Genomic DNA, 26,976 nt, shown 5'->3' on the forward strand with positions numbered 1-26,976 from the left:
TGCTATCAATAGGACAAAACAGCAGCCTATTGAATAGGAAATGATCCTAATCAATCCTATATCTTAGAGAAACTAATATCCAAAATTTTCAAAGAACTCAAGAAGTCAGACACCAACAACCCAAATAACTGAATTTAAAAGTAAGGTACAGAGCTAAACAGAGAGTTCTTAACAGAGGAATCTCTAATGGCTAAGCATGTAAAGAAATGTTCAAAGCCATTAGTCATCAGGTAAATGCAAATCATAACAACTTTGAGGTTCCATCCTACACCCATCACAATAGCTAAGATCAAAAACTCAAAAGATAGCATGTGGAGGTGAGGATGTGGAGCAGGGGGAATACTTCATTGCCGTTGGGAGTGCAAACTTATAAAAGCACTGTGGAAATCAATTTGGCCATTTCTCAGAAAACTGCGTATAGTTCTACCTCAAGACCCAGATAATACCATTCATGGGCATATACTCAAAAGATGTTCCACCATCCCAAAATGACACTCAGCAGTATTCATAATAACTTTATTTGTAATAGGCAGAAACTGGAAACAACCTAGATATATCTCAACTGAAGAATGGATAAAGAAAATGTGGAATATCTACACAATGGAATACTATTCAGCTATTAAATAGTTAATGGACATTTTATAAGCATTAGTGCTATTTTATTGAAGAAATAGGAGTTCAATATTAATGAAAAATGTGATGTATTTTATTATTTGAAAATTCCATGAATTTATACAATGTATGCTGGTACGTCCACCCAACCATCACCTCTCCCCAATTTCTCCTAGTGCCTGTTCCCATCTCGCTCCCAAGTTCACCTGCTTTTCACTTTTTGTTATTAGTTAAACCATTAGTTCTATTAATATTGCCAGTTCAACTTACTGTTTGGTCATCCACTATGGAATAAACAGCCTACCAGTATTCATAACCTCAAAGGTTATGAATTCATAACCAAAGGAAGTTGGCAAGGGGAAAATAACGTGCTGGCATATAAAAAAGAGATTTTATATAAATACTACAATGATTCGTCCTTCAACTTCTATCAGCTACCAAAAGTATCTCCTTTAGGGACCAAGGGACTTGGGGACTCCTTCATCTACACTGGAATATTGACTGGCTTGATCATATGCAACTAACCATGGCTGCTGTGAGTTGATGCATGTAACAGCTCTACCATGTGAAGAGGTCAGTGTTTCATTGCTCGTCTTTCATTCACTGACTCTTCACATTTTTTTCTTATGTCCTTGTCCATGAAATTCCCTGAGCTTCTAATAGTGGGAGGTTGATAAAGTTGACCCAAATATATATGAACACTCAGTTATTTATATTCACCACTTTGACCACTTATACATCTACAATGATTGGTATCTATTAAAAAACCTACCTATTACAAGAACCTTTTATGAGTGACATTGAAAACAACACAAATCTATAAGCATAAACATATTGATAAGGCAGTTTAACTTACGATCATTTAGCAAAACAGTAACTCCAACCCATCCCCAGGGCCTATGATCTCCCCACCTTTGGACTTTTGGCAAGGATTACAGTACTCCTCATGAAATTCTTTCTGTGGAGCAGGCCTTATACCCAATCAGAAAGTGGTTGGTTTCCCCCATAAGCACCATGCCACTATTGTATCAGTGGGTACATTTTACCAGCATGTCGGTGTCGTATAGAAGGTTCAGAGCTATAAAAGATCATTGGTGCTTTTTTCTCCTCTTACAAATTGCATATCAACTTTGGGCATAATGTGAGCTAGCAAGCAGAAAGAGATTGTCTCAGTCAGTTGACACTGATGAATTTATATCTTTCAACTAAACTGATAATTGTCTTTAACAATAGGAGATTACCATCTAGTTACAGTGGTTTATAGAGAATAATGAAATAGCCTGTGCTGTTTGATGTGCCTTTCCAAACTCCTTGATCAGTAATTCATTGGAGGGTGTTTTATACCTGAGATTTTCATTTATTAACTTATGTTTTCATTGTCCACTCATGCAGGTTAATTATGATTATAAAAGTGTGTGTGTGTATGTGTGTGTGTGTGTGCGCGCGCGCGCACTTTTAATTGGTTATAGACCAGTGGAGTCTTTATAAGGCTTCTTCACACATTCTTGGTTTCTATGATACTCCTACCCTCTTCTTTCCTTAAGCTCCCTATTCCCAATTAAACCTTCAATACCAAGTGTAACATACGTCTTATTTCTTGTCACCTTTGATCTACGGTGCCCTCTAATTGAATTTTTCTGGACTTGGAAGATCATAAGTTTTCACTATCATTTTATGCTTCAAGGTCATCTTAAAGAGGACAAAAGGAAGAATACACGTGACTGGAAATGCTGACACACAAGTGGCAAAAGGAGGGCCTCATACACTGATGGTTGGAATGTAGACTACTGCAGCTACTGAGAAGATCACTCTGGATGTTTCCAAAAAAACTAAAAGTAGAATTATCTGTTGCAAGAAATATTTTAAAAGATGTCTGCCAATCTTCACAGTGACAGACTACTGTTCCCATTCTTCTCCTGCACTGGCATATTCTTGCAGAGCTACTCTCCCCAGGTAGTTTCTGCTGTGCCCTATCCATGTAGTTGGTGATCTCACATTCATGTAATGATTAGAAAATGGAATCAACCAAAGTTACCATCAACTAATAAATGGATATGGAATTTTGCTACATATACACAATGTAATATTACTCAGCTATAAAGAAAAAATGAAAATCTAAAATAAATGAGAACTGGAAATAAATAAGCTGAATGAGGTCACCCAGGCTCAGAAAAAAAATACTGTTTTTTTTTTCTCATGTGAATATTCTAGCTTTGAATTTTTATTCTGTATGTGTAACCTGTACTATATGTGAAAGCTGGGAAATTATGAATTAAGCCAACCTCGTGGTTGCATAACACAATACCCAGTAACCCAGTAGACTCATGACTCTTAATGCTTAATTAACCAATCAGATTTATGTAACAATACAATCACAGTTTACAAGATGCCAATACAATAACCTCAGAGTCAATTGATAATGATAAAAGCTTTATCCCAATTATTCTAACCTAATGAAATCATCACATCAGCCTCCATTTTCCTCTCTCTCTCTCTCTTTCTCTCTCTCTCTCTCTTTCTCTCTATTTCCCTGTCTCTCTGTTTCTCTCTGTGTGTCTCTCTGTCTCTGTCTGTCTCTGTCTCTCTCTCTGTTTCTGTCTCTCTCTCTCTGTTTCTCTCTCTCTCTCTCTCTCTCTCTCTCTCTCTCTCTCTCTCTCTCTCTCTCTCTCTCTCTCTCTCTCCCCTTTCCTGAGTGACTCTCCATCCCTGCAACTCTTAGCTTCACCTCCCTTTTCCCTGTCCAATCACAGGCCTCCTCTGCACTAATGTAATTGAACAGGAAAAATCCTGCAACAATTATCCCATGATTTGGCTATGTCATTCTTGGGCATTTAAAAAAGAGGTTTTATATAAATACTACAGAGATACTTGACATCCTAGTTCATTGAAGCTCATTGAATGATTAGGAAATGGAATCAACCAAAATTACCATCAACTAATAAATGGATAAGGAATTTTGCTACATATATACAATGTAATATTACTCAGCTATAAAGAAAAAATGAAAATCTAAAAGTAAATGAGAACTGGAAATAAATTAAGCTGAGTGAGGTCACCCAGGCTCAGAAAGAAAAACACTGTGTTCTTTTTTTCTCATGTGAAGATTCTAGCTTTGAATTTTTATTCTGTCTGTGTAACCTGTACTATATGTAAAAGCTGGGAAACTATGAATGGACCACTACTGGTGGATGCCTTTAGGGAACAGTAAACAAAGAGCAGGTAAAATGAAACTGGACATGGAGGATACTGAGAGTGGAAAGGTTCGAGTAAGGAGGAGGATAGGAAGGGGAAACTGAACTGCTGGTGGCAGAAAGCTTAATTAATTAAAAAATTACAGATATTTGCATACATGTACAATCATAAGAAAAATAGAGAGAGAGATCTCATTTACTTATTAGGAAGTTTCACTCCAAAGATAACCTTTCAAAATAATTATCACAAGTATTTTTCTAACATTTACACACTCAAGATACAAAATATTTATGCAGCCTTTCAGTTCTATTATATTGCCCCACTTATAGCCATATCCATTTCTTTCCTGCTTTCATCTCCACCCTCTTGTCACTGAAACGGCTCCCAATTATGTAATCTTACAATTTCAAGAATGTGCTATAAATGAATATAGTGTTACACTTTAGAGAGTTGACTTTTTCCACTTAGTGTCATTCTCTAAAGATTTGGCTATATTATTTACATCAACTGTTCACCCTGTCTTAAACCATTTTTTTATAGTTGAATATTTGAGAAGTTTGAAACTCTTCATAGGATGTATACACACATACACACAAACACACACACACACACACACACACACACACACACACACACACACACACATATATATATATATATAAGCTTTAAAAAACATTAAGGACTTGGTGGTTAAGAGTATTTTCTGCTCTTCTAGAAGACACGGGTTCATTTCTCAGCCCCTACCTGGTGTTTACAATCCTCTGTAACTCCAGTCCCATGGTATTCAATGTTTTCTCCTGGCCTCTGAGGTACCAATCATTCATGTGGTACAGAAATATATATGTAGGCAAAATTCTTATATACATAATAATTTAAATGTTAGAAGGGGAGTATGAGAAGAGATGGAAAGGAAAATTGGAAGTGTATATTATCATTTTACACTGTATACATGTGAGAAATTATAAAAGAAGAAAAATTAATATTTGAGCATGTCCTCTAGTGAACTCTAAAAGGTGACCTGCTGGGATGCATGTCTGCCTCAATGCTGGGGTGTCAGGAGTGCCCAAATTCTGCTTAGGGGAGTCAGAATGCAGTCCATAATGGGGGTCCTTAGTCTGTGGTTCCTCAGGCCAAAAATAGCAGAGTATGGGATGATGTGGTTCCCAGTATCCTGTGTACCCAAGTATTTGCTGAGAGTCAGGAAGCAGGGTCCTCAGTCCACAGTCTCAGGCAAGGTGCCCTCGCACCAAGCAAGTAGTGGAAGAAGACAAATCCCAGGACAGGTTGATTCTGGTTTGGTTCCAAGTGAGTGCTGAGAAAATGGGGTGCTGGAAGAGAGAAGGCCTTCTCCTGCTCTTTAGATTGCTGAAAACTCAGGGCCTATATTTCATTAGTATGGAGAACTCCATGTTTTTATGCTATTTGACTAGTTGCCATGGTCCTCTCAATGGGATGTCATGGTTATGAATTCCAGAACACATAGTTTGACAAGGGACTGGCCCCATGCCTACCATACTAAATTTTGAGTTTCATGGGATTTGGGCTCACTCAGCCTTACCGGTTGTTCTGTCTGTTAGCACAGTTCACTTCCCCAACAGTGGTCTTTTTAGATGTTTATTTGTTCATTCATTTCAGAGACCCTTATTTATTAAAAATAAACTAGATATCTTTATCATGAATTAAGGTCTGTATTTTTCATTTATTTTGCCTTTTATAAATGTGTGGGTGATAACTTAATTTCTTACCAAAAAGAGATGTTTCTGAAAACCTTTCATTTGGAGTGAACCATGTAGAGAATAATGCTTTCAAACATTTGAGGGCCCACTTTTATTGAAACAATTCAAAGAACCAACTAATACTGTCAGAGAGTATCTACATATCCTAGTCATTCATATATATATATATATATATATATATATATATATATATATATATATATATATATATGAGGGAGAGAGAGAGAGAATATATGCATACTTTGAGTTGGGCACTTGACTTAGTAGTAGAACACTTGTCTAGCAAACACAAAGCCCTAGATTTTGTCCCAGAATACATGCAAAAAATGCATCTTTATATGAGAATATAATTTGAATTCTTTTGTGATAAATGTAATTTGTGAACTGTAGAGTAATTGTATGTTTAACTTTTGTGTTTTTCAGAGTGGCATGTTACTTTATCATTCCTCAAGGCAAACCAGAAATAGCCTGTGTCTCTGAATCCTCATAAGCATTTGATATTGTCACTTAAAAAAAAACATTGTGGCCATTCTTATGAGTATGTAGTCAAATTTCATTGTTTTAATTTATGTTTACCAGATGGCTAATAGTACTTATCTTTCAGGAGTCTCTTCTGCATCGACACACCTCTGATGAAATGTCTTATCATGCCTTTTGCTTATGTTTTTACTGACTCATTTCAATATTCGTTGTTAAGGAGTCTTGTGACCTTTACGTGAAAACCTTTTGTCAAATATGCGATTTGAAAATGTTTTCTCCCACTGTGTAATTCCCTTTTTGTCCTTTTAGCAGAATGCACCACAGAAAACACTTAAAACGTTTTTAGATGAAGTTCAACTTATCAGGGTTACATTTTCTACATCACATAGTTGTTTTGGGTGACACATCTAAGAATTGTTTTCCTCGTGTATTGTTGATCCTTGATTGAACGTTGACACTCATGTAAAAGGACACAGTCAAGAGCAATAACTAGGCTTCCAACTCAGGTGTAGAACAGAGTCGGGACCTGCCTCCCACAGCCTATGAAATGTAAACAAATCCATATTTGGAACAAAGAGAGGATGGACCATTACAAATGAACATGTAGTATAATGACTCATCCTTGTCTTATGCAGTAGGGTGATACAGGTATATTTTAAATATCCAAAAGTTAGTTACTGAGGTAACTCATTAGGTAATTCTTGCCACCAAGCTTAACATTTAAGTTGGATATCCTTATTCTAAAAGGTGGAAGGAAAGAACTGACACCTTCCCAAAAAAACCAAAATATTTCTGACCATATATTTGACAGAGAGCTAGTACCTAAATTATACATCAAACCCTAAAACATCAGCAAGTTGTCCTCTGACCTACACACACACACACACACACACACACACACACATACACGATAATGATTTTTAGAAAATGTGCCTCCTAAATACTTACCTTTATAGATAAGATTGGTGGAGCTCTTAGCCCTCATCAGAGAAGCGTTAATTCACAGTGACAGAAATTAATTAACAGAAATTAAGTAAGACAGAACATCACATCTAGTCAAATGGCAAAGCATGAGTGACTGTGGTTGCTCCAACCTTAATGCAAGATTTGTGTTACACTCCTTTGCCACATGGCTAAGAAATCATCAGAGAAGATGATGGAAAGATTGTAAGAGAAGACTCATATAAAACAGTGTCTTCCATACATGACAAAGCCACTGAACTCATGAACCCACAGTGGCCATTGTCTGTATAAACAAAGAAGTCCAAGTTCCAGTATAGACAGGGGAGGGGTTCACAAAACCCCATATCTAGCTTTGAAGCTTTTAGCAATTGAAGGCTGCAGTATGGAGAGTCTGTTTTCTTTAGGGATGTGGTAGCTGCAGAGAATGACTCTACACTTTACATGTATAGGAATCACTGATTGGACTCTGCAGATTATGAAAACAGGAAATGAAGTTGGAAATTTGTGGGGGGTCTGGGAAGACTTTGGTCTTGGGCAGTGGGAATTAATTTGATTTAAACACATTGCATATGTGTGTGAACTTCCTAAGGAATGGACTAAACTTTTTTAATAAAAATTAAAATAAATCAAATAAAATAAATACTCTAAAGACTAGATTTGACACTTATAATTCTGTCATATTGACTTATTAAGTTATCTGCCTGAAGCTATTGTGCTAAATGTTTTCATATACACAAGCACTATAAATGCTTGTTTTCAATTGTTAATTATTAGTCTCTTGACATTGCATTGACCATCTTATATATTTATAATTTAAAATTCCACAAATATGATTTATTAGAACGTGTTTAAACATTATGAATGGATACAGGAAAGCTTAAGTGCCCTGCTTTGCTGCCCCCTCACTTACCCAAACACTACTCAGAAGGATAGACATCTTGTTCTACATCTTTTTTCTCTTTACTGAAGCAGGACCTCACTCTACATCTTTGGTTGGCTTGTAACTTACTATGTACCTTAGTCTGGCCTCTAACTCACAAAGATCCTCCTGTCTCTGTCTTTTGGGTACTAGTATAATGGTATGCACCACTACACTCTACTTTGCTCCACATCTTGATCTTCCTCAATAGTTTTTGAAAGCAGCAATAAAAATATATCCAATTATTTGAATTTGCTGTATATGATAGTACTCTTTGGAATACTTAACTGCATCTTTTTTTCTTGATTGATCAAATTTTAAATTGTTTCTATTTTTCCTGTTGATACTGAGGTTCACAGAATGAATGCAAACATCCTAGTATTCAGTACATACATATGGCAGTATTTTTCAGTATACGTTTCTGATGATAATTCTACATATAGTCCTATGAGTAGAAATGCTTAAAATAAGCAACATATTTTACATATATTGTTTCCTATATACTCCAAGTGAAATGGAAAATCTCCAAGCTGTTATTCTTGTTCCTTGTTCTCCTGGCATTTTTAATTAAATGGTAAAGTATAAGCAAAATTTAAAGGAACTATATAATTTTGAGAAAATAGAAAAAAGAGATTACAGACAAAAATCAAACTTAGGCAAAAAACATTTTAATGAGAAAAACATGGAATTTTCCCAATGCAAAAATAATAACTAAAATGTAATCATCATTCTTATCATCCTTTCCCTTTCTTTCCTTGTTCTTATGTTCAGTTTTCAAAGGCATTCAGCTGCTACAAATTACGTAATTTTTAAGTGATTATGTGAAATTTTGGAGGACCAGTTTAATAAACAGTGGGAATTTGAGTCAGAAAATATTTGAGAGTAAAAGGATTAATTTAAGCAGTTTTCAGAAGATGAAAATACAGATAATGAAAAGAGGGAGAAATAGAAAATAAAAACATCCTACTTACAGAGGTACAGGAATAGCTAATAGCCATCATGGATTACCTCATTGGATATAAATGTCCCCCATAGCCTTTTCATGCATGCATTAAAAATGCTAACCTCTGGCACTGTTTACTAAGAACAGCAAAAACAAGCCAAGCCTAAGTGGAGCAGACTTGTGAGTTTATCAAGAGATGCTATTTAGATGCCCCTTCTGTTTATGAGCTTCCTCAGACCTTGCTTCAGGTCTTTGTTTCTCAAGCTGTAGATGAAAGGGTTTAGCATAGATGAGAAAACTGTGTAGACAATTGTTGCTATATGGTCTTTGACAGTATAAGTTGACACAGGCTGTAAATATACATAGAAGATGCTTCCATAAAACAGGGTTACCACAGTGAGATGAGAACCACAAGTGGAAAGGGCTTTGCGTTTCCCAGCAGTAGAAGGGATCTTGAGAACTGTAATAAGAATTCTGATGTAGGAGAAAGCAATGCATAGGAAGGGGGTCACCAAAACAAGAGCTCCTTCTGTTACTACCACAATCTCATTGACAAATGTGGAGGAACAGGATAATTTTATCAGAGGACTAAGGTCACAGAGAAAGTGGTGAATAACATTGGAGTCACAGAAGGTAAGAAGATTAAGTAAAAGTGTGTGCAAAAGTGAATGGAGGTGAGGAAAAGAGCAAGAGAAGGTCACTAGTAGGACACATCGATGATGGTTCATGATGGTGACATAGTGGAAGGGGTTGCAGATGGCTACATACCGGTCAAAGGCCATTACTGCCAGAAGACAGCTATCACTGTTGCCCAAGGCATAGAGACAATACATTTGTGTCAGACACCCTGCAAAGGAGATGGTCTTTTTTTCTGACAGAAAATTCACTAGCATCTTGGGAACAATAGTTGTAGTGAAGCAAATGTCAGTTAAAGATAGAAAAGTCAGGAAAAAATACATGGGAGTATGTAGATGAGGGTCATAGCGGATGACCAGAATGATGAGCATGTTCCCTGCTAGAGTAATCAGGTAAATGGTGAGGAAGATGATAAAGAGTGGTTTTTGGTCCTCAGGCCGAGAGGAGAGTCCCAGGAGGATGAACTCAGAGACAATCTTGGTTTGGTTAACTATTTCCATTGATTTGAATCCAGTTATATACAAGAAGCTTTGTTACTTAACACAAACTAGTTCAACGATTCAAATCATGAGGATACAGCAAGGCTTTAATCCTTACTTCTGGGGTATGATGATGAGAATACAGTGGTTGTTTTTGTAATGCTGGGAATTTTGCTCTCTCCAAAACCTTTGTTGTGGATGACTGCAAGGTCAAAGTAGATGGTCCTAAAACCAAAAGTCAGATTCGGGTTCCAGTTGGATCTTGGGAGTTTCTAATTCAAGAAATATTTGAAATTATAAGAGAAAAGAAGCGCAAGACTCCATGAAGTAGCCAAATGGAGAGGCAACTTCTTCCAGCTCACCTCCATATGTAAAATCTTTGTTTTTATCTTTCTCTGGAAGATTCTTCTAGCTCACCTTTCATGCCCAAAGTCTTTTCTTCTAGCTTTTTCCAGAGGCTGAAATTTTCCACATCTGCAAATTATCCCTAAGTCAGCCTCTCTACCAGCATTCAGCTTCACTCTCTTCCTCCTCCACCCCTAACTGAGGCTGGTTAGCTAGAAGAGGAATAGAAAATGAAGGCAAGACTAACAAAGTGCTCAAAAGGGTAATTTATCTCCCTCTCTGGTCTCAACACCCTGCTTTCCTGCTAACCTCCGGGTCCCAGGTAATGCTACTTTCTCAGCTCTCATCTCAAAAGACAGAGATGCCCTGACTCCAGAAACAAGGGCTCTTGATTGTAGAAGTCCTTTGCATATCTTGTGGTTTCAGCTTTGCTAAATCTGGTTCTAGGATTCTTCTTAGGGTAACAGTTGTGTTGTGATTTCCTCTCAGGGATATTTGTTCTGTGATTGCTCTAGCATAAAAAGATTTTGAATCTTAATTAGCAGAGCTGACTCCAAGGGGACAGAGAACCCCTGAGACTTCCTTTAGATGTTGAGGCTAATCTCATGTTTCAACTTGATTTCAGTATTTCAAGGACATACCTCCAAACAATGATAAGTAATAATCTAAATGTGTGTGGAAGAGTATTTTATGTTTAGAAATTTAATTATTTTTTATTAATCCTTTGAGAATATCCTACTATGTATTTTGAACACTATACCCCCTTCTCCTGGTTCAACTTTCTGGTTAGTTATTTTAACAGTTGTGTGATTTATTTCTCTAATTTGAATCTTTCTAGTGACACCTGTACTAGACCATCTTTTTATATTTTTTCCATTTGTACATCTTCTTTGATGAAATATCTGTCAAGATGTTTGGTTCAGTTTTCACTTGCCTTTATTTTCTTATTGTGAATTTTAAAAATTATTTATATATTTTGGATAATAACCCTATATAACAATTTTATATAAATACCCTCTCATTCTTTGCCTTATGTTTTTATTTTTTGGTATCATTTACAAATTAATGAATATTTTAATTAGTTCATCAAATATTAGGTTTTATTATGCTACCCTATAAACAAAATTTGTTAATTCTCCAATCCCTGCTTCCCCTCGTATTCTACCAGCCCTCAGAGTTTCCTTTCCACATTCTCATCACATGGTACTTTTACTCCTCCACCACTTCCCCAGCATTATTTTCATCTTCTATGAGTTCTATAATTATGAGTCTTAACCTTGATCTTCTGATCCACTTAACAGAGAAGTTAGGATTAAAGACATGTACTTATAGTTAAGAGGTTTTTCTATTTCACAATGATCCATGCATGATAACACATATCTATAATCTCAAGGCCCAGGAGGCTGACAATTGAGTCCCAGGACAATCTAGAATGCAGAATGATAATCCATCTCAACAAACAGAGAAAAATTACATGTTAGGAAGAGGTTGGATATCTGTTAGGTTTCCGTATAAGGTCCACCCCACAGTTACCTGGCAATAGCCAGGTAGGCCTGGCCTACTATAAAGAAAGTTGCTCAGCTCCTCCTCTCTCTCCTACCTCTCTCATCTCTCTCTCACCTCTCTTACCCTCTTACCCTTCTTACTCATCTTACCTCTCTTATATCTCTTGCCCCCTCTTGGGATCTCCTCCCCTCCCCCCCTCTCCAGGTAATCATGGTCTGCTTCTGCTTCTGCTTCTCTACTCTCTCCCTCTCTGCCTTTCTCTGCCTCTCCTACCCTCTTCAATCCCCTCCTCATGCCCTGAATAAGCTCTATTCTATACTATACTGGTGTGTGTCTGGTCCCTCAGGGGAAAGGGATGCCTTGGCATTGGCTCGCTGAGGCAACCCCATTCTCCATACCACCATAGAACATACTCTCTAACCTCTTTCTCTTTTCATGATCACAACAATATCCACAAGCAGAAGGTAAAAACTATATCCTTATCTCTCATTTAAAAACTGAAAATGGATCAACAACTCAAATGAAAGATATAAAAATTGTAGAAGAAAATGCAAAAGAAACATGTCCACATTTGTCTGGATAGACCTTTTATTTCCTTTCTCTTCTCCTGCATGTGATATATTTAGAATACAGTCTTTCTCCTCCCCATATTCTTTCCAGATCTTTCCCAACTTCCTACCCCCTCAACTTCATGCTCCTTCTTTCTCTCAGAAAAATAAAATAATAAAAACTAAACTGCTAAAAACCAATACAGCAAGCTCATAAAATAAACAAAACAAACTAAAAAGTAAAAAAGGATAGAGTTTGTCTTATACTGGCCAACTGGAGCCTGCCCTGGAGTGCAGTTGTTAAATGCAGTGAAACACCACTTGGAAAAAAATTGATTTTTCCCTTTTTAGCAAGTATCAGTTGCAAATAACTTCTTGATTAGGGCTGGAACTCTGTGTATACTTCCCCTTCTCCATGATGGGATTTTGTCTGGTTTGAACTAGTTTTATGTTTGCTGGTTTGAGCCAGTCTTATGTGGGTTGCTTTGGTTTATTTTGTTTTGCTTTGTTTTGTTTTGTTTTGTTTTGTATAAAACCCTATAAATAGTTTTTGTTGTTGTTATTTTCATTTGATTTCTTCTGGTCTGTGTATTATATGTCATGGTTATCCTGTATTTTATGGCTAATATCTACTTATAAGTGAGTACATACTATTCATGTCCTTTTGGATCTGAGTTACCTCACTAAGGAAAATACAATCTAGTTCTATATATTTGCCTGCATACTTCATGATGTTCTTTTTTTAATGACTGAGTAATGCTTCATTGTATAAATGAACCAGATTTTCTTTATCCATTCTAATACTTCATTGTGTAAATGAACCACATTTTCTTTATCCATTCTAATACTCCATTGTGTAAATGAACCACATTTTTTACCCATTCTTTAGTTGAGGGACATCTGGGTTGTTAGCAGTTTCTGGCTATTACAAATAAATCTGCAAATAACAAGGAGGGCCTAAGGTAGGATGCTTGAATCTTATTCAGAAGGGAAAATAAAATAGACATTGGAAGGTATGGAGTGAAGAAACTTGGTAGAAGAGGGGATGGAGAAGGGAACAAGGTAGAGGATCAGGAGTAGGAAGAGTTGGGAGAGAGAATGGAAATTGACAGCAAGTGATGGGGTCATCTCTAGGATGTACCAGACACCTAGGAGGAGGGAGGCTCCAGAGAGTCTATGGTGTGGCTCTAGCTGAGACTGCTAGAAGTTGAGGATAGGGACCCTGAAGTGGCCATCTACTATAGGTAGACAGTGCTCTGAGTGGAGGGATAAGGACACCAATCTACCACAAAACTTCAACCCAAAATGTTTTCTTCTTACAAAATATTCAGGGACTAATATGGACATGAGCTGGAAAGAATGGCCAACCAATGACTGGCCCAACTTGAGACTGATCCCATAGGCAAGAACAAACCACTGACACTATTAATGATACTCCAGTATGCTAACATAGACAGGAGCCTGGCCTTACTGTCCTTTGAGAGGCTCCACCCAGCAGCCAATCAACAGATATAGAAACCCACAGCCAACCATTAGTCGAAGCTAGAGGAGTCTTGTGGAAGATGGAAGAACCTGGCGGAATAGAGACTCTACCAGAAGACCAAACAGAGTCAACTAACAGGAATCCTTAGGGAATTCCAGAGACTGAAGCACCAACTAAAGAACAGGCATGGGCTGGACCCCGGTCCCCTGCACATATTGCATTTGGTCTTCACATGAGTCCCCCAACATCTGGAGCAGGGACTGCCCCTGAATCTGTTGCCTGACTGTGGATCTCACTGCCCTAACTGGGCTACCTTTTCTGAGGTTTGTGTGAGAGGAAGCGACTAATCCTTCAGTGACTTGACATGCCACTGTTGGCTAATACTCAGGTGGTCATCCTTCTCAGAAGAAGAAGAGACGGGGATGGGGGAAGGAATGTATGTTCAGAAATGGAGAGGGGCATGTGACCAGGATGTAAAGTGCATGAATAAATAAATAAATAAATAAATAAATAAATAAATAAATAAATATAAAAGGTTTTTAGTGTGTGCAGACAACTCACAGAAAACCCAAAACTGAAATAATAAAAGCATAAGCATTATTATTCATCTAACTATATAAATAGTAAAAAAGCATCTCACAAAAGATTCTATCTGTCCATCTAGAAATCATCTACATATACCTATATATCTGCCTATGTGTCTGTTTTTATCATCTACCTCAGATATCAAATTGGAATATATAATCACTTCAAATTAATGGAAAATTAAGAAAAATGCAACAAGATAATAATTTGAATAACTAATTTACATAAGGAGCTATCTAACTAACTCTATACATATAAGATGTTCAAATTCAATATATTCCAAAGGAATATTAATTTAAAGCACCATGAAATACCCAGATCATGAGGAGCTGGGTGTAGCACAATGGCAGCATGTTTATATAGTACATCTGAATTCCATCTTTAGCACCACAAAAAAATAAATGGATAAAATTTAAAGTCTAACAGTCTATTGCTGAGTGTTTGGCATTATAAAAACTTTCTTATGTTACAAATGGGAACATAAATTTTAAAAATCCTCTGGGGTGCCATTAATATTAGTTATTTTCCTTAACTAATGCTTTCATTCTTTTTTGCCATCTTTCTCCATTGTATTTCTTATCTTCTCTCACATAGCCCACTTGGTGTCTTTAAATTCATGGCCTCTTTTTCATTAATTGTTAATGCATACATGTATGTTTGCATGTATGTATGTATGTATGTATGTATGTATGTACGTATGTATGTATTATATACACATACATAGCACAGTACCTAATATCGAGTCTCTAGGTATAGAATGATCTGCTGATATGTATCAGTTGTTAACCTAAGCCATTCTTTTTATTTTAGACTGGTATATAAAACCAGTGACTAACCAGTGACAGAACATAGTAAACACACAAGACCTGATTAGAACAGTGCTTAATACAACCTGATTGGTGTGTATAATGCTATTTGCCTGTATGTTTTCAGACTGACCATTTGCTTGACTTGGCAGTACTGTTTCTCCCCTCTTAACTAGAAACTTAGTTAAGTGCTCAATGCTAGTGAATCCATGGATGATGTAGAGTCTACAGTCACTAATTTACTAAACCAAAATAATCCCTATCAACAATCTAAACATTTGCTCTTTTACCCAGAAATAAGTGTAGTCTATATCCCTCACCAAGGAAATATCTTTGACAATCTGTAGAAGAAATAGAAATCTCACTTGACAGCTGCAGTATGTTTCGTCTCCCTAGAGATTCAGAGATAATTGGTCTCCCTTCTCACAAATGGGAACTCTGAAGCATCTGTACCTGGTAAATATTCCCATATGTGCCACCTCCATGCTTTCCAGTTCAAATATTGTGACTCCAGAAATATATTCTACATATACATACAAATTTTGTTTCCACTCCATGGGAAGAAGAGTTTGAGTCTCCAGAAAGGGTTGGAATGTGAATTTGTTTGAAGGGAGCAGGATCTAAAGAACCACAGAGCTTCATATCAACAAAGACTAGTTGAAAACAGTTGGGTAAGTGTAAAATCAGATGACCACAGTTCAGGTTTGGGCTTTTCTGCTAATTCACTGAGTTCTACTTAAGACAAATGATTTCACTTCTTCATATTTTAGTTCCCTTAGTGAAGAAATAGATTCTCTTAAAAAATTAAAATTCGGATGTGATGTGTAGACATTTTTAGCACAGCTAAGCAGGACACCAACAGTTAGAACATGTAACTTCTCTTCTGTGGACATGGTCATACACATGTTCTCTCATTATCTCCTTAGTTAATATTTGACAAAACAGAGGATTTACATTCAGGTATCCTTTACATCCTGAGTCTGCACCCTTGAAATAAAAGTGAGAATCTCACGAGAGTGAGATTCTAGTGGAAAATCAAAGGGAAGTCAGTCCATGTTTCTCTAGGATGACAGAATATAGCCATTTCTTTACTTCTTCTTTCTCAAGTTTGTTTTGACTCTTCCTCTGTAGATGTATCTTAAGGGTGTACTGGTGAGAATGCTGCTGTACATGAATTCATCGTCAGAGACTAAACTCATTGACAAGTCAACCCATTCAAAGCATCTTGATTCAAGTGGTCCAGCCACCTATGGTCAACCTGAATGTAATTTATCAAATTGTTCATATTGTCTCTGACCATAAGTGTCTCCCCATACTATGAACTGTCACAAGGCATGGGTAGTTTATAATCTTAGTCTTGTTACTCCTGCTCTTGATAGCTAATTATTTCTTCAGGTCTCAAATTTTATTTAAATTTTTCAAAAGGGCTTTCCCTGAAGTCAAACTAAATCTTCCAAATGTACTTTTTCATGGCATCAACATAGTTCTCCTTTCAATGCTCACCCTAACTCTGGCTGTATGCTTACCTGTTTTGTTTATTACCAATGTCCAGTTACCATATAACCACAGGGGCTGTGCTCACTGGGATTCTCCTTAAATGTTGTATGCCCCTGGCTATTTCTGGAATTGGATAAAAAATAAACAAGTACAGGAAAAGTTACAAACATGATACCCTAGACCCACAGTGGAGTGATTAAAGATTATATCTAGGGCTGAATGCATAGATAATTGTGAGGAGCTAAGTTTGTTGCTAAGAACCCATGTAAAACAAAACTCAGTAGCATGAATCTTTAATTTTCAGCACTCCTACAGAGAGATGGTGATAGACACAGGAGAATCATCAGAAGCTCACAGGCTGGCTATCTTAACATATGAGGTAAAGAACAAGAATAGACCCTGTCTCAATGGGATAGAAGACAAGAACTCACATTCAGGGTTGTTCTCTGACTCCCAAATATATACACAAATGTGCTTGCATGCACACACATGAACATGCACACACATACATACATACATACATTAATACATACATACATACATACTGTAAGAAAAATGTATTTTATATAATAATTATTTACAAATTATTTTTCCCAAATAGTTCACAACTGTCTGTATTGCATCTAAGAAAACTTAAAGGCCACCTGTCTCCAGAAGTGAAATTTTCTGTCTCTGAGGATAAGATACTGTGGGGGAAAGATACATTATATATAGTTTGTATGGACCAAAGAATATGTCACTTGTACAGTACTCCCATATCACAATCTTTATATCGCCTCCTGTGCAATGTCTCTGTGGCCTATGACATTTTCAATCTCTCTCCTTCTGAAAATTATTTATACTTGCCCATGTATATTTCCTTATCAAAGACTTCTTAGGTGACTAAGACATTGCATGTATTCTCCAATTTGACAAACACTCAGATCATTTCTCTGTTGGTACGAGTCAGCTTATTATTTCCCATTAATTTAGAGAATTCTGGTATTTGTAGACTACCCTCTGGATACAGAAGTACCTTAGAAAAGACAGATGAAGTATAACCCACCCTCATCCACTTCACCTTATCTCAAAGTATATCAACATGTATTTCTTTATAGCATCACTGCTTGCAATCTTTCTGTTGTTGCCATTGTTGGCTGCAGAGTCTCACCATGTAGCCTAGCTTGGCTTCTAACTTGCTATCATCTTGCCTCATAGATTACAGACATGTGCCATTGTTATCATCTTGCCTCAGTCTCCAGAATACAAGGGTTACAGGTACATGTCATGACATGTAGCTTCTGATTACATGTATACTTGTATGATCCATATGATTCTTCTCTACATAGCAAGAGAATGACCCTTTATATCATAAACTGAACACCTTTTATTTAATCACTTATACATATTCACAGGGGTCTTTCTGAGAACAAAATATAAATTCCCTAATCTGTACTAAAAAGCATGTGTGCCCTAATTCTGCCTCTTTCTCCACCTTATCTGTTACTTCCCTCTGAACTCTACCTTTGAACTATGATTGCCTTCTGTCTCTTCTAAATAGATGTGCACATTACCATAGTGGTGCTTCTTTATCTCTTTATTAGGATTCATTTGTAACCATCCAATAGATTCTTTACCTAATTATCTTGATCGTATCTCTTCCTTCAACAATGAGTTACTTGCTAATCCCTAAACTTAAAAGGATCTGACAGTCACTTTGACATCTTTCTTCTCTTATGGATGTGTTTGTTGAATCTGTGATAGCTCTGACAAATATATTGTGCATACAAAAAAACTCAGGTTATATGTGACATACCATAAGTATTCAATGAACATGGAGTGAATAAATTAGTCCTGATAATCTCATTAGTGATATATTTGTAATAAAACTAAGAATAAAAACTCTGTAAGAATTGTCAAGATTTTAACCTGACCTGTGCTTTCCAGGAGACTCAGTTACATTTTTGATAAGTGAATTGCTATTGCTGAATATAAAACACTTTCCAATAGCCCATGCATTATAGGTTTGGTGCCTGTTTTGTGCTAATGGCAGATAATGGAAACTAAAAAGTCTGGCTCAATGGTTGTGGAGACTTCAGGGGAGACTGTAGGATCCTTGTCTCTTCCCTTTCCCTTCTCTTTCATGTCACCAACATAAACCAGTCATAAACTGAGGCCCTAGCTATGAAAAAGCATACATTTTTGCTCAACATGTACTCCCTGACATGATGTGCTACCATGCCACAGGCCTAAACACAATGGAACCATAGACCAAAATTCCAGCACTTCTTTATAGTTGACTGCCTTGGTTGTTCTGTCTAGTGCTACTAGAGCTAATGAGATACATGTGATCATGACCAGATCAGAGAGTCAATTTGGGTCTCCAAGAACACATAGCCACCAACACTCTAATGACATCTTGTCTTTTTTTCTCTGTTCCCATCAAGGTAATATTATAATAAGCATTCTTGGTATGCTGTTCTTCTTTCTATCTTTTAGTTCCCACTGAATTATGATGACAAGAAATCACAGTGGTGTTTCTGAATTTCTCCTCCTGGGCCTTTCTGAGCATCAAGAACAACAATGTTTTCTCTTTAGCATCTTCTTAGTCATATACCTGGTCACTGTGGTGGGGAATATGCTGATCACCCTGGCAATTGTCTCTAATCCACACCTCCACAGTCCCATGTACTTCTTCCTGGCCAATCTCTCTCTCACTGACCTGTGTTTATCATCTACCACAGTTCCGAGGATGCTAGTAAACATCCAAACTCAGAGGCACAGCATCCCCTATGCTGGATGCCTGTCTCAAATCTATTTCTTCTTGTGGTTCATTGGACTAGATGTTTTCCTTCTGGCAGTGATGGCTTATGACAGACTTGTGGCCATATGCTATCCCCTTCACTACACCTTGGTCATGAGTCCCAGATGCTGTATCCTGCTGGTGACCATATCCCTATTCCTTGCCAATTCATATGCTCTAACCCACATCATTCTCCTGTCACAGTTATCCTTCTGTATGAACAACATTGTTCCCCATTTCTTTTGTGAACTACTTCCCATGTTGAAGCTCTCTTGTTCCAACACTTATGCCAACCAGTGTGTGCTGCTCTACTGGGGAGGATCATTAACTGTCTTGATTCCTTTGTTTATTATTGCTTCATATGTCCGCATTGTGGCCACCATTGTGAGAGTCTCATCAGCAAGCGGAAAGTGGAAGACCTTCTCCACCTGTGGGTCCCATCCCATCTCTCAGCAGTCTGCCTGTTCTATGTATCTGCTATTGGGGTGTATTTCATTCCTTCTGATGCTGATTCAGCTAGCAAGGATAGGATTGCAGCAGTGATGTATGCTGTGGTGACCCCCATGCTGAACCCATTCATCTATAGCCTGAGAAACAAAGATATGACAAGTGCCTTAAGAAGATTCCTGAACAGGATTTTTCTGCAATCTCCACAAAGTTAAAGACATCCTTTGTAAAATTCAGGGAAAATCAACTTATACAATTAGTTTGATGCTGAAGTTAAAATCTTGTGTTTTACACTTGCTAGCTAGCTTTACAGTTCAAGGCAGTCTTTTAAAAGTTCATTGAGCCATAATTCTCTCACTTAATAAAAGGTAATAAAAATGTAATCTCTGTTGAAAATGTTTCTGAAATGTGTGCACACACATGTGTATTGGCTTACTTTACTTTATGTACTTCAATATTTATTATCATCAACATGATTCAGCATGTTCTTAGTTAATTTTCCTTCTTTTTCATTACACAAAAAACAGAGGCTCCTAGAGATTAAATTACTTGTCTAAAATTATACAGATAATTAGTGGCAAAGGCAGATGTGAACAAACACATTCATTTAAATAGTCATGATTGCTACATGTTCTTTTTTATGTTTTCTCACATTGTACATATGCATCAGTCCAAAAAATCACATTTCTCAATACAACTATGATTCTGTGGTATAGAAAGACAAACATGAAGCTATATAATTTGTATGTTTAAAGATTAAAGTGTTTCTCCAAGGGAACACATACTGAGCTTGAGCATTGGTCTGTAGTTATCTATACTGGATAACTTAAGAACTAATCCATAGGTCAAAGACAAAAGTTTCTTTTCCTGAGTAATTTCTCAGCACAATGCTAACAATATCTTTATATCCACTGTAAAATATAATTTGCCACATTTATTTTACTGCACCTCCCATAGGGAATTCTACTAAAGGGTTAGGGTAACAGCCTAGAGATAACTCAAGGGAAATTCTGGATTTGCACTATATTTTATGTTGATTTGATCTCTACACATTTGTCTATGAACATGGAGTATATGGAGATCCCACTGATGAGCTCTTATTTTAAAATGGTATCTTAATATCCTCTATCATGCTGCTCAAATTGAATACAGTAAAATATACAAAGATAACCTCTGTATAGAAATGCTAATTTACAGCCTGAGAAATGAGGAGATGAAATGAAACTGATTATCTCCTCCATTGGCCAGACAGGTTCTGATATCATCTCAGAGTTTCCAGTTGACAATTAGATTTTGAGAACCCTGTTACTGCAGTTTCTGAGCCTGAACTGCATTTGTAGCAATGTTTACACTTGCTAAACATATTTACACCTGAGGGTAGTGATGGGACTAGTGATAACAGTAATCTCTGATAATCTATGGCATTCAAATACTCTGAGTAATTCTCTATTTATTACCCAAATAGCTTGTGTCATTTCTGTCAGGTTCCATAAGTGCAAGGACAAGGAGATGAATGCCTAAAAAATAAGCATTAAAGGCTAAGTTCTTCTTAGCTTAAATTGTAGAAGAATCAAGGATGCTATCTATCTCTAGATAAAGTGACCTAGGAAGCTGTCTTTAATCCAAGATCAAAAGACAGGTTTTACTGTATCTGATAGAATAAAACAAATGAATATTCTACTGCTTTACCCTTAATCAGGAATTGAGTACTCCAAGAAAGAGGTTTAAATCCTGCATTTCAGCATTGGCTCTGTTATCCTTGAACTATATGGTAACTGCATAATCACTTAAAAACGATGAGCATTGACTCTCTGAAACCTCTGGGGCAACCCCAACAGCCCTAAGCAGACCGCTATCCCAGGCAGACCTCCATTCTCCTACTACCTCTCTGCTTACCCTCATCAGACTTCTGAATCTTAAACCACACATGTTAGGTTCCTATCCCTCCACCCATCGTACCTTCTTGCTGAGTCTTCTGAGACACCCCCACTGCCCTGACCAGTCTGTTGTCCCCAAATGACCTCCATTCTTCAGTCATCTCTCCACTCATCTTCATCAGATCTTTTAATCCTGAACCATTTAATTCCATTTTGATCTGGATGCAAACAGACAAAAGATACCCATCAGAGGCCTGTAATTCCATGACCATCAAGGTTAATTCCCCTCCCAATACCTGCCACAGGCACATCCAAGGACCAAAGCCATCTATAGGGCTAAAGGCCCTCAAAAAACACAATCAACAAATCCATGGCATTAAAACAAGTTGAGATCATAACTTCCCTATGACATCAGGCTCTGGATATCATAAAACTACTGAATCACCAAAAATAAAAAAATGACCCAAAATCCAATCTTATAAATCTGACAAAAAACTGTACAGAGGAAATTAATAAATACAGGTGTTGGAGAGGGTGTGGAGAAAGAGGAACACTCCTCCACTGCTAGTGGGGTTGCAAATTGGTACAACCACTCTGGAAATCAGTCTGGCGATTCCTCCGAAAACTGGGCACCTCACTTCCAGAAGATCCTGCTATACCACTCCTGGGCATATACCCAGAGGATTCCCCACCATGTAATAAGGATACATGTTCTACTATGTTCATAGCAGCCCTATTTATAATTGCCAGATGCTGGAAAGAACCCAGGTATCCCTCAACAGAAGAGTGGATGCAAAAAATGTGGTATATCTACACAATGGAGTACTATTCAGCCATTAGAAACAATGAATTCATGAAATTCTTAGGCAAATGGATGGAGCTAGAGAACATCATACTAAGTGAGGTAACCTAGACTCAAAAGGTGAATCATGGTATGCACTCACTAATAAGTGGATATTAACCTAGAAAACTGGAATACCCAAAACATAATCCACACATCAAATGAGATACAAGAAGAAAGGAGGAGTGGCCCCTGGTTCTGGAAAGACTCAGTGAAGCAGTATTCGACAAAACCAGAACGGGCAAGTGGGAAGGGGTGGTTGGGAGGACAGGGGAAGAGAAGGGGGCTTACGGGACTTTCAGGAAGTGGGGGGCTAGAAAAGGGGAAATCATTTGAAATGTAAATAAATTATATCGAATAAAAAAATTTAAAAAAAAAGAAATAAAATCAAGAAAGAAGAGAAAAAAAAGAAAATAAGCTATTTCAAGACAAATACAAATTTAAACAGTATTAATCCATAAATCCAGTCCTACAAAAAAGATTAAAAGTCAAACAAAAAGAAGACAACTACATCCAAAAAAGCACAAGAAATAAGTAATTCCAAACCAGCATAAAAAGGAGAACACACCCAAACACAAGCACACACAATACACACACTCACACACACACACACCACCACCACCACCACCACCACCACCACTACCACAACCAACAACAACAACAAACATCAAAATAACAGGAAATAACAGTTTCTAGTCATTAATATCTCTCAACATCAATGGACTCAATTCACCTCTTTAGGGGTATTTTCTTGTATTTCTTTTTCTATTATTATTAGTCTTTCTATTTGTTTGCATTTCCAGATTTCCCCTCCACAAGCTCCCCTATCCAATAATCTCCCTCTTCTCTTTCCTCTTTGCCTCTATGAGGGTGCTCCCCCACCCACCCATCCCTCCAGCATCTCCTTACACTGGGGCATCAAACCTCCACAGGTCCAAGGGCCTCCCCTCCCATTGATGTCAGACAAGCTCATTCTCTGCTATCTATGTATCTGGAGCCATGGATCCCTCCAAGTACACTCCTTAATTTGTGGTCTAGTCCCTGAGAGTTCTGGGTGGACAAGCCAGCTGATGTTCTTCCTATAGGGTTGCAATCCCCATAAGCTCCTCCAGTCCTTCTACCAGCTCTCCTACCAGGGTCCCTGAGCTCAGTCTGATTGCTGGCTCCAAGCATTCACATCTTTGTTGGTCAGTTGCTGGCTGAACCTCCCAAGGAACAGTCATACCAGGTTTCTGTCAGAATGTGCCTCTTGGCAACTGCAACAGTGGTGTCTGCAGACAGGATGGATCCCCAGGTGGCACAGTCCAAGGCTGCCCTTCCTTAATTCTTGTATTTCTTTAAGGGATTTATTTCCTCTTTAAAGGCCTCTGTCATCATTATAAGATTACAGGTCATTTTCTTATGTTTCGGGTTGTGTTGGGATAGCCAGGTCTTCCTGTAATAGCGTAGCTGCACTTTGAAGTTGTCATATTGTCCTGGGTTTTGTTAATTGTGTTCTTTCAAGGGACTTTAGTCATCTGGGTGGCTTTGGTCCTTTGATGTTTTTGTTGTAATAAGAATTGGAAAGGGGGTAAACGTCAATTCCCTGATGTGTCAGGTCCCTGATGGGTGTCCTTGGGCTGTATGGTTATTGATCCACATGTCTATATGGTTCAGAATCCACAGATCTGACTGTTATGCCCAGTCCTCAGGGTTCCCACAGACCACCAAAGAACACCAGGAGTCCAACTCAGATACAAAAGCAAAGAGTTGGACTCCTGGTCAAGTTCCAGCTCAGACACTTCCAAGATCTCCAGTGCAGTGGATGACTGCGGAAGGGTGCTGAGCTGGTGTCATCCTTGCTTTTCATACAGTTTAAGCTGAGTAAGAGGCTTCTCAACTTGGTAGTTTGCATGAAATTTTAGATAACACCATAAACTTTGCTGTAACTTGAGTCATTTGCCCTGGACATGACACTCAGCATTTCCCTTTATCAAGGGTAGAGTAGGTGCTACTTGGGGGGTATTCTGGTTCCTGGAATAAGCTATTGTTTTTCCATTTTCCATGTTCAAACTGAGGGCACAGCTCTCTCTGGGAGTGCAAGAGGGTTGAGAGAATAAAGAATATGTCCATCAGCAAACTCATTTAATACATCTGATTTCAGGTTAGGAATTATGGGAGAGGGCTTTCATACATGATCTCAAAGGGAATTAGGCCCAAGGTATGAGGTATGTTTCTGACCCTTTATAGGGCAGAGAGGAGAAGAACCACCCAGCCTCCACCAGTCTCAATGGTCAATTTGGTAAGTGTCTCTCTTAGATTTCCATTCATCCTTTCTGCCTATCCTGAACTTTGGAACCTATAAGCACAATGTAATTTCCAATCTGCCCCCAGGGCCTTGGCCATTTTCTGGGTTACATGAGCACTGAAGGTAGGTCCATTATCTGAGCTCAGCATGGAAAGCCTACCATATCTGGTAAGGATAATTTCTAATATCTTCATGATCACAACCTTTTCTGTTTCATGTTTAGTAGGGAAGGTCTGAAAAAGTATCTATAAGAACTAAAAAATGTGTATTCATATTTTCCTGATATTACCTTACTGAAGTCCATTTCCCTACAGGCACCTGGTTGGCACCTCTGTCAGTAGCCCTTTTCTTTGGGCAGTTGTCTTCACTGGTAATCTTGAAGGTAAGGCACTTAGAGGCATTTTTTTTCTGCCAAAGATCTTAGATGAATAATTTTTAAATTGGCATGTTGAACAAGATCTTCTGTTTTCCTTATACCCAAGTGAGTCATCTGATGAATGTGCTGGAGCAGGTCCTGGGTGAATGCATCAGGCAAGATTAGATTACAGTCCCTGTCATCTACCAGTCTCTGGGCTTGTGGAACATAGGTAATTTATTTCTAATATAAGTAATGTCCTCCTTAGAATATATGGGTTTATCTGGCAGAGTAGGTGGCCCAGGATCTGGCAACTGAAAGGCTAGAGTAGGCAAATAATTAAAAGATTTGCTGCTGCATCTACCCCACGATTGCCTGTTGGCTCTGTAGTAATTGCCTTTTGATGGCTTGAGCCATGTATGATTACCAATTCTTGGGTAGCCAGAGGGCTTGAAGCAAGTCCAAAATTTATTGTTTGTTTTTCCTATCCTTTCCCTCTGCTTTAAGCAGTCCCCTTTCTTGATATATAGCCCCATGAATATGTGCCATAGCAAAGGGATACCTGTTATCAGTATAAATAGTAACCCACTCATCCTTGCCCAAATTAAGGGCCTTGATCAGGGCTATCAGCTGTGCTCTTTGGGCTGAAGTGCTAGCAGATAAGGCAGAAGCCCAAACAGTCTCAATGTCAGACATGCTGCCTCGGAGTACCTCTGTCCATCTTGTACATAGCTGCTATCATCTAAGTACCAAATGACCTCAGCATCAGGAATTGGCTGGTCAGACAAGTCTTTTCTGAGTCCATGTACCTGGCTCAGTATCCCAGAATAGTAGTGGAGAGGTGCCTCAAGCTCCAGCAGAAGAGAGGCTGGGTTTAGAGTTGTACTCTGTAAGAAATAGATATGTGGAGGGTTGAGCAATAAGCTCTGTAGTGAGTCATGCAGGCATTTCTTAGCCACCTGTCTCAGGGTTGTTACAGCACCCCCTCAATATCATGAGAGGAGATGATGTAAATTTCTAGTCCCACTTAACAGTTTGTTAGCATCTTTGTCTAGTAGAGCAGTGGCTGTGATGATTCGCCAGCATGGTGTCCATTCTGATGCAATTAGATCTAGTTTGTTGACGGGTATTCCACAAGCCTGTTTAGTCACTATCAACTGGGTCAGGGCTCCTTTTGTTATGACTTTGTTCTCATCCACATAAAGGTATAAGGGCTTAGTTACATTAGGTAGCCCTAGAGGTAAGCTATCAGTAAAACTTGTTTAAGTTTATTGAGTCTTCTATGTATTTAGCTTTCTTGCTATATCTGAAAGACACTATTTCCTTGTGAAGTTTTATTTTAAGATGATAAGACAACTTCCAAAGTGATTGTACCATGTTTTGAATCCAACCAGCAATAAATGAAGTGGCTGTTCACTTCCTCACCAGATGTTGTCAGTGTTCCCATTTTTGATCATCATAAAAATGGTGCTATGAAGTCTTGTGGCAGTTTTTTAATGTGTGCTTCTCTGATAGTGTGATGGGCACTATTACTTAGACATTTATTTCATCTGCTGTGAGAGACATTGCTGCTTATTTGCCTAAACATCTCTGCTAAAACCTCACTTTAGTTTTGTGGCACAATCTTTTATAATTTAAGTTCTTATATTTATTTACA

General features: G+C 37.9%; 1 protein-coding gene and 1 pseudogene across 1 annotated transcript; one reads left to right on the forward strand and one right to left on the reverse strand.

The window, feature by feature from the left end:
- Positions 1–9,048: 9,048 nt before the first annotated feature.
- Positions 9,049–9,981, reverse strand: LOC127684144 (olfactory receptor 1L8-like). Its single transcript, XM_052181108.1, has one exon. It carries the CDS (start codon positions 9,979–9,981, stop codon positions 9,049–9,051), a length of 933 nt encoding a protein of 310 aa, XP_052037068.1.
- A 9,240-nt stretch (positions 9,982–19,221) lies between these two features.
- LOC127684743 (olfactory receptor 1G1-like) lies at positions 19,222–20,174 on the forward strand (annotated as a pseudogene).
- The last annotated feature ends 6,802 nt before the right edge of the window (positions 20,175–26,976 follow it).

This window comes from Apodemus sylvaticus, chromosome 5 (assembly GCF_947179515.1).
Source record: "Apodemus sylvaticus chromosome 5, mApoSyl1.1, whole genome shotgun sequence".
NCBI lineage: Eukaryota > Metazoa > Chordata > Mammalia > Rodentia > Muridae > Apodemus > Apodemus sylvaticus.

Bases quoted from the DNA above. Each gene is read 5' to 3' on its own strand.
- LOC127684144 (XM_052181108.1), bottom strand. From the start codon at position 9,981: ATGGAAATAGTTAACCAAACCAAGATTGTCTCTGAGTTCATCCTCCTG.